Source organism: Canis lupus, chromosome 35 (assembly GCF_003254725.2).
Source record: "Canis lupus dingo isolate Sandy chromosome 35, ASM325472v2, whole genome shotgun sequence".
NCBI classification, from domain to species: Eukaryota; Metazoa; Chordata; class Mammalia; order Carnivora; family Canidae; genus Canis; species Canis lupus.
The window spans coordinates 24,051,805-24,068,550 of NC_064277.1; the positions used below are offsets into that span (position 1 = coordinate 24,051,805).

General features: G+C 39.4%; 1 protein-coding gene across 1 annotated transcript; it reads left to right on the top strand.

The window, feature by feature from the left end:
• Positions 1–227: 227 nt before the first annotated feature.
• Positions 228–13,174, top strand: TRIM38 (tripartite motif containing 38). The gene is given in 7 exon segments (XM_049105934.1): positions 228–557; positions 560–750; positions 1,928–2,023; positions 3,833–3,960; positions 3,962–4,061; positions 5,175–5,310; positions 12,575–13,174. Coding segments are annotated over 7 exon segments (1,392 nt in total). The 5' UTR covers positions 228–340; the 3' UTR covers positions 13,099–13,174.
• The last annotated feature ends 3,572 nt before the right edge of the window (positions 13,175–16,746 follow it).

Sequence of the window (16,746 nt, forward strand, 5' to 3'; positions counted from 1 at the left end):
AAAACTTTCTGCAACCCTGGAGTGTTGTGTAGCACCTATCATGCAGCCACCAGTCTCTATCACTGCATTTGGTATATGGCTATGGAATTGAGAAACTGAATTTTAAGTTTTATTTAATTTTAATTCGTTTAAATAGAAGTGCCCTCATGTGCTCATCACTACCATTTCCCACAACACAGCCTCATTTTATGTACCATCTAAATTCCAATCCATTTCTTCTCTCTAGAGAGAAGACTCCAAGATCCATGGAGGCCAGTGGCAGCCAGTAAGCTATAATTCCATTCCTGTGGATTTTCACCTCTGCCTCTAGATCCAGTATTAGAACTTATCAGGAAAAGCCATGGCTTCTGCCCCAATCACCAAGAGGATGAAGGGGGAAGCCACATGTGCTATCTGCCTGCAACTAATGTCTGAGCCTATGAGCATCAGCTGTGGACATAGCTACTGCACACTGTGCATCATCAGCTTCCTTGAGAACCTAGGCCACGCAGAACCATCGCCAAATATGTTCCCCTGTCCCCACTGCCGGGCTTCATTTCAGTTGTCCAGCCTCCGGCCAGTAAGCAACTGGGAAGTCTCATTGAAGCCATCAAGGAGATGGAACGTGAAATGTCATGTGAGGAACACGGAGAGCACCTCCATCTCTTCTGCGAAGACGAGAGCCAGCTCATATGCTGGTGCTGTGAGCGGTCACCGCGGCACAAGGGGCACCACACAGCTCTCATCGAAGACGTATCCCAAGATTACAAGGTGAGTGAATGGGTTGGAGGGCTTTGGCAAGTACTGCTCCGAGTATCAAAGAGTAAAGTTCAGATTATACCTATAAAAAGGAGGAAAGGGACAGTTTCAGGCAAGATGGAAGCTTGGGGAGCTAAAGGATTTGGAAATGATTTTTCATGGAAGATGAAATGGAGGGAGAGGTTTGGAGCAACTCCTGTTTCTCACTCAGAAGCAGTAAAGGAAGGCTGGCCTTTGCTATAGGGAATGAAGAAAGGGCACAGTCCTGCTACCTTATTCTCCCTCTGACCTGCCTATATTTGAGGAAAAGGTTCCTAGTGTGGGGCTCCTTGTTCCCTCCCCTATGAGGTGGAGGTGGGCTTGTAGTAAGGTTCTGAGTTCCCTGGGTAGTCATGGCAATACTGTCTTTGACAAGTTTCAGAGGGCCCTTTCTTGAGAGGACTCAAGAATAGATGAGTATACTTATTGGGTTTACAGAAGACAGGATTTGATTCTTTTAGTATTGAACACAATCAGCAATTCGGGTCATTTTAAAATTGCTTTCCATGGAAATGTGAGAAACTATTTTGAAAAATAACCCAAAAGCTTGATATACATACAAAATCATTTTAGATTGGCTTCATGAATTAGCACTCTTCAAAGATATCAGAACCTCCCTCCTCCATTAAGTGTTTCCAGTTACTTTAGCTGACATCTTGGGCTTTCCTTCCCTACTCACCATAACACAAAGTTCTGTGTGTATTAGACACTCTGGCATTGGTCGTTTGGCTCAACATATTACTTTATAAAATCTTCTTTTAGAAGATGATTAGCTTGTTGCGTGTGAAGCGTTTCCCTGGGAAGACTATAGTGGTGGATGTAGCTCAGGCTTTGGGTTAGCAGACAAGGTTGGAATCACAGCTCAGCCATCGACCAGTTGTAGCATCTTGGGCAAATTATTTAACCCCTTCCTAAGCCTCAGTGTCTACTGCACAGAAATGACATTAAAATCCTACCAATCATTCAGTGCTGCCAAGAGAATCAAATATTTGATTGCACATATAGTCCTTAGTGTGCTTCCTAGACTATTGTAACAACTCAATGTATATTCAGTGTTATTCTGATAGTCTGGAGGGCTGGGGTTCCCTTTATGTGCTTACTGAAGAGTTATCAAATTGAATTGACTTTATTCACTGAATTTTTCCTTCAGGAAAAGCTTCAGAATGCTGTGACAAATTTGAAGCAACTAGAAGAGGAATGTATGAAACGGAAGGTGTTCACAACAAAGCAAATAAGTGAATGGAATGTAAGAATTTGGATTTATTGATCTCAAGCCATTTTCTATCCTGGAGTGTAAAAATAGGACAGGATTGACAGAACACAATGATAATTTATTTTCACTAAACCAGACCACAGGGAACCAGATGAAACCCAAAAAAGGAACTCTCCTTTGTTTTTATGTCCCTCATTGTCTACATCTGTAAGAATTTATGTCTAATATCTTCAACTTCTCAGTTGTAATTGACTGGGATTCTTGATACCTTAGGAGAAGCAGAATTGGGATATCTATTTAAGTTAGAGCCATCTTGACTAGGTCTCATATTTTAAATACCTCAAAGTTCCTTCCTGGTTTGAAGGACTCAACTTTAATACTTTACCACACTTAGCACACAGAGTGCAGGCTGTGGCTCCCAGCCTCACAGGTTCACAAATTAATCTTTGTGAACATTAAGGAAACAGAAAAACTCCAAGTTGAGATTCATATTACTCAGCTGGTGAGGCTGATAAAAGGAGTCTATTTGATTTATAAGAGGGGTCATAACTGTTGCAAGAACTTGCACATTTAAACTGCAGACTAGGAGTCTTTAAGATGATTTCCATGGCTGACCAGCTCCCCATGATCAGAGGGGCATTCCTTAATGGAAATATTTATGTAATCCATCAATTTGTAGCCAAATGCCTTAGGCTTGTGAGCCATTTAGCCTCTCTCAGGGGTCTCTTCCATCCTCTGCCCTTTGGTTGCTAAACTCTGAGGATGCTCTCACTTCCCTTTCTGGCTCTTGGACAGTGGGGAGGATCTTGATTTTAACTAATATATACAGAAACCGCATCCATGAGTCTTCTAGAACATCATCTCAGTCATCAAAACACTGTCTGAATTGGGGAAGCACTGGCAGAAATTGCAATTCTGTATCTCCCAAAATGAAAGCCAAGTCCCAAGAGATGTATCACTTGGCCTCTGTAAGTCTTACACATAAAGATAATTACTTAGACCCTGGGCTGGTGGTGACTATTTCTCAGTTAACTATGATAAAAGCCTGCCACTCAGACCTCCCCCTGCTGAGACCATGGATTTCCCTACTAGCCTGGTTGTCTTAGACTCCAGTCACAGTGATGTTTATTACAAGCTTTCACTTCAAGAAATTTCCTCAGGCTCAGAAATACCTCCTTACATCCCAAATAAAAACTCAGATTTTTTTTTTCCTCTGTAACTGATAAAGTGTTTGACCTCAGCCCTAATTCCATGATTAAATTATCTGGCACCACTGACCCTCCTTCCTCTTGTACCTTGGTTGAAGAAGAAGGAAATCAATCAGGCAACTGTAGAGAATCATGATAACTCTCCAACATCTGAGTGCCTACTTCTTAGGCATGACTCTGTTGTTATATTTGTGACATTCTTCCAGCTCCAATGACTAAGTAGCTGAGAAAACTTTCTTCTCTGTATGTGTATGTTAACATGCACATAACATAAAATTTACCATCTTAATCATTTGTAAGGGTACACAGCTCATTGGCATTAAGTATTGTTTTGTTGTACAATCATCACTGCCATCTATTAGTGGGAACTAATAGTGGAAACTAATGTCCAGAACTTTTTCATCACCCCAAACTGAAACTGCCCATTAAACACTAACTCCCCATTTCTTTCTCCTCTCAACCTCCAGTTAGTATAATGTCTTCAAGATTCATCCATGTCATAGCATACATCAGCATTTCATTCCCTTTTAAGTCTTAGCAGTATTCCATTATCAAAGTACCACATTTTATCAATTCATTCATTGGTGGACATTTGGCTTGTTTCTACCGTCTGAGCATACTTTCTTGACTCTAGGAGAAGATAGAGATTCAGAAACAAAAAATTCAGTCTGACTTTAAGAATCTTCAGAGCTTCCTGCTAGAAGAGGAGAAGTCTTATCTCTGGAGACTGGAGAAAGAGAGAGAGCAGACTCTAAGGAGACTGAGATAATGAGGCCACTCTGGAACAGAAGAATCAAGAGCGCAAGAGTCACATCCTGGAACTAGAGGAGAAATGTCAGGGGTCACCCCAGAAGTTGCTACAGGTGGGGTTGTGTACTTGGGGGAAAGAACTCTTGAACTGTTAAGAGAAGAAGGGTGAGGGAATATGGGCTGATTCATGAGGCCTGCCTGCCTCACTTAAAAGTGGCACACTGGTATGGGGAATTTAAAGAAATGTTTATTTTATGTATACCTCAGTATTTCTAGGGTAGCCTTCACTTGTTTGTAGTGAATCAGAAAAATCTATGTGAATCAGGAAAATATAGCCCTTCTGGATGGATGTGGTGGGGTCCTTGGCTAAATGGAATCATAGGGTAACTTTTGCTACCATTAGTCTCTGTTCCATGTGCACAGAACCCTGACTGTCAAACTGCCTCCTGAAATATTCCGCCAGGTGACTGGTGGTGATAAAGTGGGGCAGCCAACATGAGTGACAGTCTTTTCCCTAATTTGCTTGTAGAGCCCTTCACAGCCCTTAAGGGGCCTTCTTTCTGCTATATGAAAGATCCAGCCCATTAAGATAACTGTGCCCGGAGCTATTAATTCTAGTTCCCACTGGTAGATCTTGAGGTTATACTGTAAGCATGAGACCATAGCATGACTGTTGCACCACCACATGATACCTGCTCCCATCATCTTAGTGGCACATTCTCAGAGGCTATGTATATATTCACCACTAAGGACACTTAATGATAAGTGGTCTTTAATATGGGCTCACTCTGAAAGAAATTAGGTCACTGGAAGCAAGTCTTAGCAAAGGAAGCATGGGGAAACCTCCTAGGCCTCTTCCCTAAGCCTCCCACAGACTGTGATTGTAGACACCACAGGTTCCCACAGATCTCAGCAAGAAAGATAACAGACTCAGAGGTTGATAAACATCCTGCCATTCTGAATACCCAGGGAGCTGGGATGGGAATCATTCTATCTGAGTATTCATCAATAGCTAAAGCTGGAGTCACTCTATTTACTTTTTTGGAAGGAACATTTATAGAGACCAGCTGCATGTGCAAAGCCTCATGAAATACTGATGTTTCCACATTCACTTTTTGTCTTTGTTTCTCTGTAGGATGTGAAAGATACTTTGCGCAGATAAGTCCTATATGAATGCATGAGGGAAGAGGTATGGGTATATAGAGTTGAGTGTATCACTGAAGAAGCCCTTGGCCTTTGCTTATTCTAGGAGTTGAGCTGTGACGCTGGAAATACCAGAGGCCCACTATTTGGAACCTCATACTGTGTGCAGTGTTTCTGAGCTATATTTTGATGTGAAGAAAATGTTACGGAGCTATCAAGGTATGTGAAGAATCCCTAAATGCTAAGGGTGGAAGGGACCTTATGTTGTGATCACATTCACCACCTGTCCCTGGGCAGGCTCACAGCAGAGAGGTTGTTTAGTGATTTTTAGTGTAACTGTCTTACTCTCCCTTGTTAGCATACTCCAGTGCTTAGATAAGGACATAGCGTACTGGTTATCTGTGCAGACCCTTCACATTCCTGATCTCCCATATAATAACTGTGTCACCCAGGCAAATAACTTCCTTAGTTTCCCCAGCTGAAAAAATGAAGATATGAACTATTCCCACTTCATTGGGTTGTCATGAAAAGTAAATTTGTCAACAAGTACAAAGTCCTTAGTGCAGTGACTGGGACATAGTGTTTGTGGTTAATATTTTAATCAATTTTCAGAGCAAGGTAAGAAAGATAAGTGAATATTATGGACTTTGGTTCAAAAGATTTTAGGCTCTTGACCCAGACAACACAGATGGTAAATATTAGAACCATGATGAAAACCAAATTTTACCAATTCCAAATTGGTAATTCCAATTCCAATTTCAATTGGTAAATTTTGCTCCATTGATTCTCCTAATCAGTGCTTACTATATTTCCACAATCTCTTATTTATAATTACAACATTTTAAAAGCTCTGAAAACTCAAAGTTTTTAAAAACTTGTTTGGCTACAAAAGCAGACCTAACCTAAAATGATCTGGTGACTCTATTATCTCTTCCAGTAAACAAATTTAGCAGCTTAAAACAACACATACATAGTATCTCACAAGTTCTGTGGGTCAGAAATCTGGGTACAGCTTAGTTGATCCTTTGCTTAGGGCCTCACAAAGCTGCATATGAAGGGGTTGGGCAGGCTGGGTTCTCATCTGGAGACTAGATTGGGGAAGAATTCTCTTGTAAGCTCACTCAGGTTGTTGGCAGAATTCATTTCTTTAGCACATGGGCCTCTCAACATGGCCAATTACTTCTTCAAAGTGAGCTCAGAAGAGTCTCTAGTGCATGTCTCTTAGTAAGATGGAGTCACATATAATGAAATACAATCATAGGAGTCACATCCCATTTGCCATATTCTGTTATTCAGAGGCAATTCACAGGTCCTGCTCACACTCTATGGGAAGGAATTGTATAAGAGCAGGAACATCAGAAGGCAGGGACTCTGAAAGGCTATCATTGTGTCTGTCTTCCACAGTGGCCAAAACTGAGCTGTACTAATATGAGACTGTTTGAAGTCTTTATTTATCCCACTTAGTTTGAATATATATTTTACTGCAGAAATATTGATGCATTTGATCACAAGGTACTGCTTAAGACCTGGTAGAGGTAGGCACATAATTTAGAATATACATATATACTTCATAACATCAAAAGTATTCTGAATTCCTATGCACTTAACATGGGAGCACCCAAATACAGAAGCAGTTAATAACCTGAAGAAAATAATCAATACTAACATACTCCCCAGTGGTGAAAAACAGAACTTTACCCTTAAAGTAAGGAACATGACAAGAATGTCCACTCTCACCACTGTTATTCAACATAGTACTGGAAGTCCTAGCTACAGTAATCAAACAAGAGAAGTAAAAGGCATACAAATTGATAAGGAAGAAGTAAGATTTTCACTATTTGTAGATGGCATGATATCTTATATAGAAAACCCTAAAGACACCACCAAAAAACTACTAGAACTAAATTTAGTAAAGGTGTAAGATACAAAAACAATATGCAGAAATCTGTTGCATTTCTATACACTAATAATGCAATAGCAGAAAGAGAAAATAAGGAAACAATCCTATTTAGAATTGCATAAAAATTATTAAGATACCTAGGAATAAACTTAACCAAGGAGGTGACAAATCTGTACTCTGAAAACTATAAAACATCGGTGAAAGAATTTGAAGACAACACTAATAAATGGTAAGATATTCCAGGTTCATGAATTGGGAGACCAAATATTGTCAAAATGTCTATACTACCCAAAGCAGTCTACAGATTTAATGCAATCCTTATCAAAATATCAGCTGCATTTATTACACAGTAGAACAACATCGATAAAAAATTCTGAATCCAAAAACCATTTGGCCCCAGGGAATTGAGATAAGGATTATGGACCTGTATTTGTTTTTCCCTCAAGTTAAAAACAACAAACAACAAGAACAACTATAAAGCAAAGCAACTCTGTGTTTGATCCTATAAAGATTCAGGAAAAGAAAAAATAGGACTCTGTACAAATCATACTCAGATGTCACTGAGCTGATTTGTCTACCCTTGGCTTTTACAGAAGATTACAACATTGTGCAAGTCAATCTCTTTCTTAAATTGTCTCATCTTTTAACTAGATAATTTCCTTTCTTTTTTAGAGCCCTTATTATTAAAACTTTTATTTTTTTTAATTTTTATGATAGGCACACAGTGAGAGAGAGAGAGAGAGAGAGAGAGAGGCAGAGACACAGGCAGAGGGAGAAGCAGGCTCCATGCACCAGGAGCCCGATGTGGGATTCGATCCAGGGTCTCCAGGATCACGCCCTGGGCCAAAGGCAGGCACCAAACCGCTGCGCCACCCAGGATCCCTAAAACTTTTCTTATTTCAAAAGTAACACAAATATATTGTAATCGAACAACACAGATAAGTATGAAGAAAAATTCAAGGTTTCTCCTACCCCTCTCCAATCTTACTTTTCTGGATAACAAGATCTATGTTTTTCTCTATGTTTGTTTTTTTTGTTTTGTTTACAAACATTTGCTATATAGAATGTCACTCATTGCTTTTTTTAAAGCAAATATTAATAAGTATATCATAATTATTTGTAACCATATCCCTACCATTGGAGCTTCAGGCTGCTTCCAGCACTCGTGTATTACAACATTGCTGTAATAACTGCCTGGGCCATGCAACCTTACATCCTTGTGTTTTCATACTTGTGGGCATATACCTAGCATTGGGGTTCCTGGGATTTTTGTTAATCTTAATGCATATTACTTGTTCCAGTGTAGCAACATACAGTCTCAGCAGCACCAAGAAATATACCAAGCACTCTTTCCATGGCAGATGAGAAAAGCTTCGCATGTGTTAACCTGTTTTATACAACAGTCCTTTCTGTAGGAAGCATTTTTCACTTTATAGATGAGGAAACGAAGACACAGATAAGCAATGATTGGTAACTTAAGTAGTATCTCTCTGAACTCACTCTCTTAATCACTTTGTACTGTGGCAAAAAAAAAAAAAAAAAAAGGAATATGTTGTTTTTTAATCCACGTTGTGGAGGGGACTTTGAAGTTTATGTATAGTTGGTTTTGTTTGTTGCTGGTGTACACCTACTATTGTGGACATTCTTACTGATGTGTCCTTGTGTTCTGTGAATGGTTTCCTCTGAGCATATGCCTTGAATTGAAAATGCTGCTGTGTAGGGATGCATATCTTAATTTGACTAGTATAGCAGATCTTGAAATTGTATCAGTTTTTATCCTGCCGACAACATCAGAGCTCTCACCGTTCCACATCTTCCTGAGTTTTTGCTTATAATTTATAATTTTTGGCAATCTGATGGATCTGAAATGATACCTGATTGTGGACTTAATTTGTGTTCTATGATTTCACCAGTGAGGTCAAGCCTCTTGTAAGTCCATTAGCCCTTTAGACTTCTGTGATTTACCAATGATTTGCTCTCAATCATTAGGCATTTTTCTGTTGGATTCTTTCTCTTATTGACTCAAGGGAACCCATTATAGCTAGTACCTCTGGCATATGTATGGAATTTTATGTTTTCAGTCTATCTTTTGATATATAGGGTTTCAAGATGCATTTTTATTCAAGGTCTGTGACTCCTTGATTCCAAAGAGTGCCATCATCATCAATGGGCATTGAATTTTCTCAATGAGTTAGTTGCATTAATTAATAGGATCATGTGGCTTTTCTCCTCTGTTAATTTTGTGATTATGATAATTTATTTTCTAACGTTAAACCATAGTTGCAGCCTCAGAAAAAGCTAAATTTTGATATTTTTGTTTTATAGTATATATAACATAGGTCTGATGCCCAAATATTAATTTGTCATGAAGATCATTATTGTGCCTCACTTAGATTGCTAGATAAGGGTTAGTTGCATAAAGCAGTTAACAAACAAATAGTCCATTAGGTAAATAGGAATCCTGACATTAGTAAGTAAAGTTTAGCTGTCACCCAAACTCTGATAGTATTATGATTATGATGGAGTGATGATGGAGACAGTTATTAAGTGTGTCGGGATAGGCTGCTTACACATCAGACCTCCTCACATATAAAGTGGGTCATATGTTTTCCTGGTAAGTGTCCCTCTCCAGACATCTTCTTTTCTCATTACTATAACTGATACTGTACCAGCTCTGTTGATAATAATATTGTAAGATGGCTCTTCACCTTGACTGCTTGACTCTGTCTAGTTGGTAATAAAAACAGCTCAGTCTTTTCATACAATTATACACACACACAGAATATTATATATCTAATAATATATTAAAACATTTGATATATAATATATAGATTATATTTTTGATGTAAAATATATTCTGTGTGACTTATAGTATATATTGATACATATTAGATGACTTGAATTATATAATGAGATTATATAATTTACATATAAATAATGCTATCACATAATTACATGATATATTGTAAAAATATATAATATGTATAATAAACACATTAAATACACAAAGTATATACATATATAAAATGTAAATTAAATGTCTATATAAAATATAATTTTATATGTATATGTAAAATTTGATTTCTTATTAATTACAGTATTTTTAGGATTTTTACATCTGTGTAAGTTACAGGGCTCTGTAATTCTCTATTCTTTGGAAGATTTGATATAAGATTGCCATTATCTATCCCTCGACTGGTAGAATTTCTTTAAAAATTGACAAGGTCCCTTGATGTTATGTGCATGTTTTATTATCTGTGTGTAAATTTTAAATTCCTTATTATATTTCTTTATGTTAAGTCTGTTCACATTTTTCTTTTGAATGGGTTTTCCTAAGAACTGTTTTTCTAGAAAGTTATTCATTAGGTTGATTTTTTTCAATTTTATTTATAGCATAAAGTTTATCATAGATTATCTTAATTTTTAAATTTCTATATTCATTCAAATTTTGTCCTCTCTCTTTTTTCTCCTTTAATAAATCTTTTTAGAGCTGTGCCTATTATATTAGTCTTTTTGTGAAAGCTACTGTTGGCTTTTCTCTCTTCACTGAATTCTTATTTCCTTTCATTTCATTGGTTTATTGTTTAGACTTTATTTTCCTTTTTTTAAGAAAAAGTCTTGTTGGGTTTCTATGTTCTTTTACTTTTTTTAAAAGATTATTTATATATTTATTTATTTAGAAAGAATGTGTGAGTGGGGGAGGGGCAGAAGGAGAGGGAGAGAGTATCTCAAGTGCTGAGACCTACATGGGGCTCCATCTCATGACCCTCAGATCATAACCTGAGCCTAAGCTGATTTGGGCGTCCAGTGTACTGAGCCACCCAAGCACCCCATTCTCTGTTCTTTTCCTATTTTAAGCTAGTTAGCATCCTAATTTCCAGCTTTTTTCTTTTTCTAAAATAAGCACTTAAAGGTATAAATTTTCCCAAAAATTCCACCTTAGCTTCATTGTATAATTTTTAAATGTAGTATTTATTATTGCTCAAGTGTGTATATCATCATATTATGATTTAGAAACATTTACATTTCCTTATAATTAAAATATTTTTTACTGTTTTTTTTTTTTTTAATTGGTTTCTAACCTAATTGTATTGAGGTCAGAGAATGTGGTTTATGCAGTATGGATTCATTGGAATTTGTTCAGATTTGCTTTCTGACTAGTCTTTACTCAATTAGTACATATTCCATCTGTACTGGAAAATAGTGCCTATTATCTTGCTGAACTTTACATATATTTGTTAGATTGGGCTTGTTGGATTGTTCAGATCTTCCATATCTTCCTTTTGCCTGCTTGATCTATTAATTATGGGAAAAAAGAATGTTAAAATATCTCATGGTGACTGTAGAGTTGTGAGTTTCTCCTTGTAATTCTGTAATTTTCACTTCATATATTTTGAGACTTACCGCATGCTTGTTTGGAATTAGGATATCTTCCCAGTGAATTATATATTTTTCTCTTTTAGGTAATCCTTTTCATCCTTGATAATACTTTGACTTAATACCTTTTGATGCAATTATATAACTGTAACATCTATATAACTGTATTATCCATCCTTTAACTATCAGCCTTTTTTTTTTTTTTTTTTTTTTTTTTTTTTTTTTGCGGGTGTTAGTTCTCTCTTTATAGACTCTGGTTCTGGGAAGGGGGTGTCTATCAGCCTTTCTATGTCTTTTTGTTATGTCACTTATAAGCAACATGAGGTAGAATTTTAAAAATCCAATTTGGTATCTTCTCCTTCAAGTGGTATTGCCAACCTGTAAGCATTTTAATTTCTTAACTTGGGTTTTCCTGAATCATTAAGATAATATAAATTGAAGCTCCAAGCTTTTTTGAGTCAGGCTCATAATAAGGACTGATTGGACAGCATTTAATAAATGGGTTATCTACAAAGATGACGATTGGGGTTATTAATAAGGAAGAGTGAAGCAGCCAGGGCTAGGAGTAGGTAGGGAGCCTCATCACCTCCCTGGGGCCTCAGTAGCAGGTGGAGGGCACTAATTGTAGGAGAGGGTAGCCAAAGGCAGAGGAAGGCAGACCATCCAAACAATAGCCAGTGGGGAGGGTCTTGGGATACTAAATACTCTGAACTCTGCTTCTTTTTGCCCTGTGGTCTCCTCTGGTCCTTCCCATTGCCTTTGGAGAGGATAGTAACCATGTCAGCTCTGGTTAGTTCCGGGCCTTGGCTCCTCTGAATGACTAAGATGGTGATGATGAGGAGGATGATATTATTATTACTACCACTTATGGGGCACTTATTGGGCACTTACCATATTCCAGGAATTTTTCTGAGCACTGAGCATACATTAGCTCATTCAATTCCCCCACCATTCTTTGTGGCATATATGATAATTTCTACTTCATATTTAACAAACCGAGTCTTGGAGGATGACTTGCCTAAGCTCTTACTGGCTAGTCACAGAGGATGCTTGGGTTTGAGCACAGGCTGGTTTTATTTAAATTAAACTGTGCTCTTGCCAACAGCAACAAAGCGTGTCTTATTTATTTATTTATTTATTTATTTATTTATTTACTTACTTACTTATTTACTTACTTACTTACTTACTTACTTATTTTTTTTTCAGTCAGTGTGACCCTGGATCCAGATACAGCTCATCATGAGCTAATTCTGTCTGAGGATCGGAGACAAGTGACTCGTGGATACCTCCAGGACAATCTGAAAAATTCTTCTAAGAGATTTAGTGTCTTACCCTGTATTCTGGGCTGTGAAGGCTTCACCTCAGGAAGACATTACTTTGAAGTGGACGTGGGAGAAGGAACTGGATGGGACTTAGGAGTCTGTTTGGATAGTGTTCAGAGGGACGTTGGTGTGATACAAAAGCCTCAGTCTGGATTCTGGGCCATTAGACTATGCAAAAAGAAAGGCTATGTAGCACTTACCTCTCCCGTAACTTCCCTTTATCTGAGGGAGCAGCCCCTGGTTGTGGGGATTTTTTCGGACTGTGATATTGGAGTTGTATCCTTTTACAACATGACACCTGGATCCCACATCTTTACCTTCCCAAAGACCTCCTCCTCGGATACTGTGTGGCCCTATTTCTGGGTTTATCAACATTCTCCTTTGTTTCTGCCTCCCCCAGACGAGTAAGGAAAGAAGTAAAATCTCTTTCTTGGCTTAACACCATAGAAAATATAATGAAAATCCTGTGAGGGCAGAAATGTGGTCTGTCTTCTTCACTGCTCTTGTACTGGGCTTTTAGAGTGGCTACTTAATACATCTGCTTTGAGTGAATAGATAGAACAACTGCAAAAATGCTGCAGATTGTCAGCCTGAGCTGGGGGAAAGCAAGAGAATATCAACGATCACGCACTGTCTTTTCCATCTCCCCTCAATGGGTTCAGAGCTTTGATTTCCAAGAGTCTTTGGGTGACCTGCAGGGTGACCCAGAGGTCAAGAGGTCTGAGTTCTCCCAGTTTGTTTGATGCCATATGAACTCATGGGTAGGCGGTGAGGAAAAGTTGCGATTGTCTCTGCCAACTGCAAGAAAGAGGAGGAAAACCAATGTAGTGACTCTTATAACCACTGACATTTGCTTATTCATCTGAGCCATAACCCTGGATGATGCAATGAGTGCAGATGCCTGCCATACCTAGTGAGCTCCACCTGGGCAATAACTCGTAAAGTATGAAAGAAGGGTTAAAATTGCCTTACGGTGATATGCTTCAAATGGGAAGGAGATTAAAAGTAAAAACAAATTTTCTTGGGGGACTCAGTACTGGGAAAGAAGTTGATATTTTCCAGATTCTGTGTGCTAAGCCAGCTGTCTTGACATAGTTTAAGATCTCAACACATAGTTACTGCTGGCATGATTTTGGCAGAATCACCTTCCCCATATATATGTTAGAGCTTGCATGTTTTTCTCAGTGTGGGTGCTTCCCCATGGCATTAAAAATTACTCTAATATGTGGTTTTAAGTTACTGTAGCAGTCTCATACTCTCATTTGGATTGTTTCTTGCAATTATAAGTAATGTTCAAGTGAACATCATTGTATGTAATTAGGTCTTCACCTCTCTTGTTTTCCCTAGCCTGAATCATAGAATATGAACGTTTGTTTAAAAGACTGTTGATATATTCTTGCCCCCTTTTTCCCCTTCCCCCACTCCCTCTATCCCTTCTGTTCCTGTAGCTCTGGCTGTCATTGGCTAACCCCTCTAGGAGCTGGATCCTTGGTAGGCTTTGATAATGTGGTAACTATCAAAGTTTCGTGGCAGCTGGAGGTCAGATGGGAGAATCATTCCCAGGAGATGGGGGTTGAGAATGTTGCTATTTGGAGGTGAAAACATCACTGGAATGGAGATCATCTCATTAATCCCCACTTGTGTTTCCTCATGTGAGAAAGGGAGGGGTACAGAATTTTAAAAATTAGGAGGCTGAAGGAGCAGGGAACAAGGAGCTGGATGCATCTGGGATTTTCCTCCAGAAGCAACACTTGCTTCTCCTGAAGGAATGACACAACTGTCACAGTTGTAAAAGACTCATTCAGGGCCATTCACTGAATGTGTATTAATTTCTGCATCAAACCACTCCAAAATTTTGTTGCTTAAAACTACTATCAGTTTTACTCACAGTGCTGTAGGTCAGGGCTGTATGTGGCTGAACCCTGTTGTGCCTTCTCATGTGTCTGTAACAACTGGAGTCACTGGTGTTTGGTGATCAGGCCTGGCCTCACCCATAAGTCTGGGGGTTGGCAGGTGGTTTCTTGGGGTGCCCTCTCCTGCTAACAGGCAAGCTTACCTCTTTCACATGGTTGTTTCAGGGCTACAAGAGAACCAAAAGGGGAAGACGTTGCAAAGCACCTCTTTTCAAGCATCTGCTTAGGTGACATTTGCTAAATCACTTGGCCAAGTCTAGATCCAAGGGATAGAGAAATACATTCCACTTCTTGATGGGAGAAGCTGCAAAATCACAAAAGCAAAAGCATGCAGACAGAACAGGATGAAATGAAGCCAGGGCAATTTTTGCAATCTATCATTAGAAACTTATTGTTTAGGGGGATCCCTGGGTGGCTCCGCGGTTTAGGGCCTGCCTTTGGCCCAGGGCGCCATCCTGGAGTCCCGGGATCGAGTCCCACGTTGGGCTCCTGGCATGGAGCCTGCTTCTCCCTCTCCCTGTGTCTCTGCCTCTCTCTCTCTCTCTATCATAAATGAATAAATAAATCTTTAAAAAAAAAGAAACTTATTGTTTAAAGTCTCTACATCTAACTCAGGGAGGGATAGAGATTCAGAGACACCCTGAATGGCCTTGGCCCATAGCAGATTGTTCCAATTTCTCCCCTAGAAACTCTTGGCAACATCAGTAACTCCACTCTTTGCCCACACAGACAGCCTCAGCCCCTGGAACTCTGTGAGAACTGATCTTCACACCCACCTCTCAGCCCTGCCCCTCACGCATCTATATGGATAAATGTTTCTGTGATTTGTTCCCCATAACTGACCACCTGGACCTGTATAGACAAGAAGTGTTTGTCAGACTTGTGGTGTGTGAATACCCTTGGAAGCCTGGTTATTTAAAATCCATCATCTTCCAGGTCAGAACTGGCTGTTCTGTTCTGAACACCAGGAGCTACAAATCTCACATCCCTTCCTGCTCCAGGCAGGGCTGACCCCCTGATGGAATCCAAGAGGGGAGGAAGACACACAGCCCAGTCTCCTTGAAAATGCAGAAACAGGTAACATGGAAATTCAGCTTGCTCCAAACTGTATGTAGGGGAACATGTGTTTAGATTCAGACCCCGTCATTTGCCCTGTGAATAGGGCCCTTCTGGGGATGGTTAGTTGGAAGTCTCACCGGAGGCAGGAGTTGCATCCAGGCCTCTCCATCTGGCTACCAGCTGGCTATTCCCACCCGCATCCCCAGATGATGAGGTTGGATGTTCTAAGTATTTGATTTAATGTAACTTTGCCTTATTCTCATGTATTGCTTTCTGTTGCCTTATCTGTTTCTATCAGGTTTCTGTAATAATAATAATAAAGTTATCTTTCTTTTTTGAAACTGAAACATGGCTGTCGTGAATCTTTTGTTCAGAACACATGCCCACCCATAACACCAGCCTGAAGTGGAGTCTGTGCACTGGTTCTCTGGGACTCCCAGGGAAGGAAAAGTATTCCAAGCAGCTGGAATTGGAAATGCAGCAAACTCCTCTGACCTTCACTGGAATGTTCTTCTTCACCAGGAATAAGGAGGACAGAGATCATTATTCAGAAAGGCGTTTGGTTAGCATGTTAATGAGCATGTGGCCAAGAGCAGGTGCTACACTCCTTGAGCTTATATTGAATTTCTCTGGAAAGTAAAAATGATGCAACCTGTCATCCTGTAGGAATCAGGTGTCTCATCACTCCAATGCAAAGGCAGGGTCTTCAGTCCAGAGCTCATCTCCTTCCCACCGGTCTTGCATCTCAGCCATCTGATCCTCTGGGTTTCTCCAATGCCTAATCTGAGGACGGGACTGGGTTTTGTTTGTTTTATATCTTGGTGCCAATCCTAAGTGCCTGCTTGAGTTTGTTAGACACCTGCATCCATTAAAGTTATTAAGTGAAGTTTAAAAATTTTCACCTTTCTGTGGTACCAGCAGATCTATGTCTGATTTTTTTTTAAGATTTGATTTATTCATGAGAGAGACAGAGACATAGGCAGAGGAGAATCAGGCTCCCCCCCCCCCCCCCCAGGGAGCCTGATGCAGAACTTGATCCCAGGACCCCAGGATCACCACCGGAGCCAAAAGCGGACTTCAACAC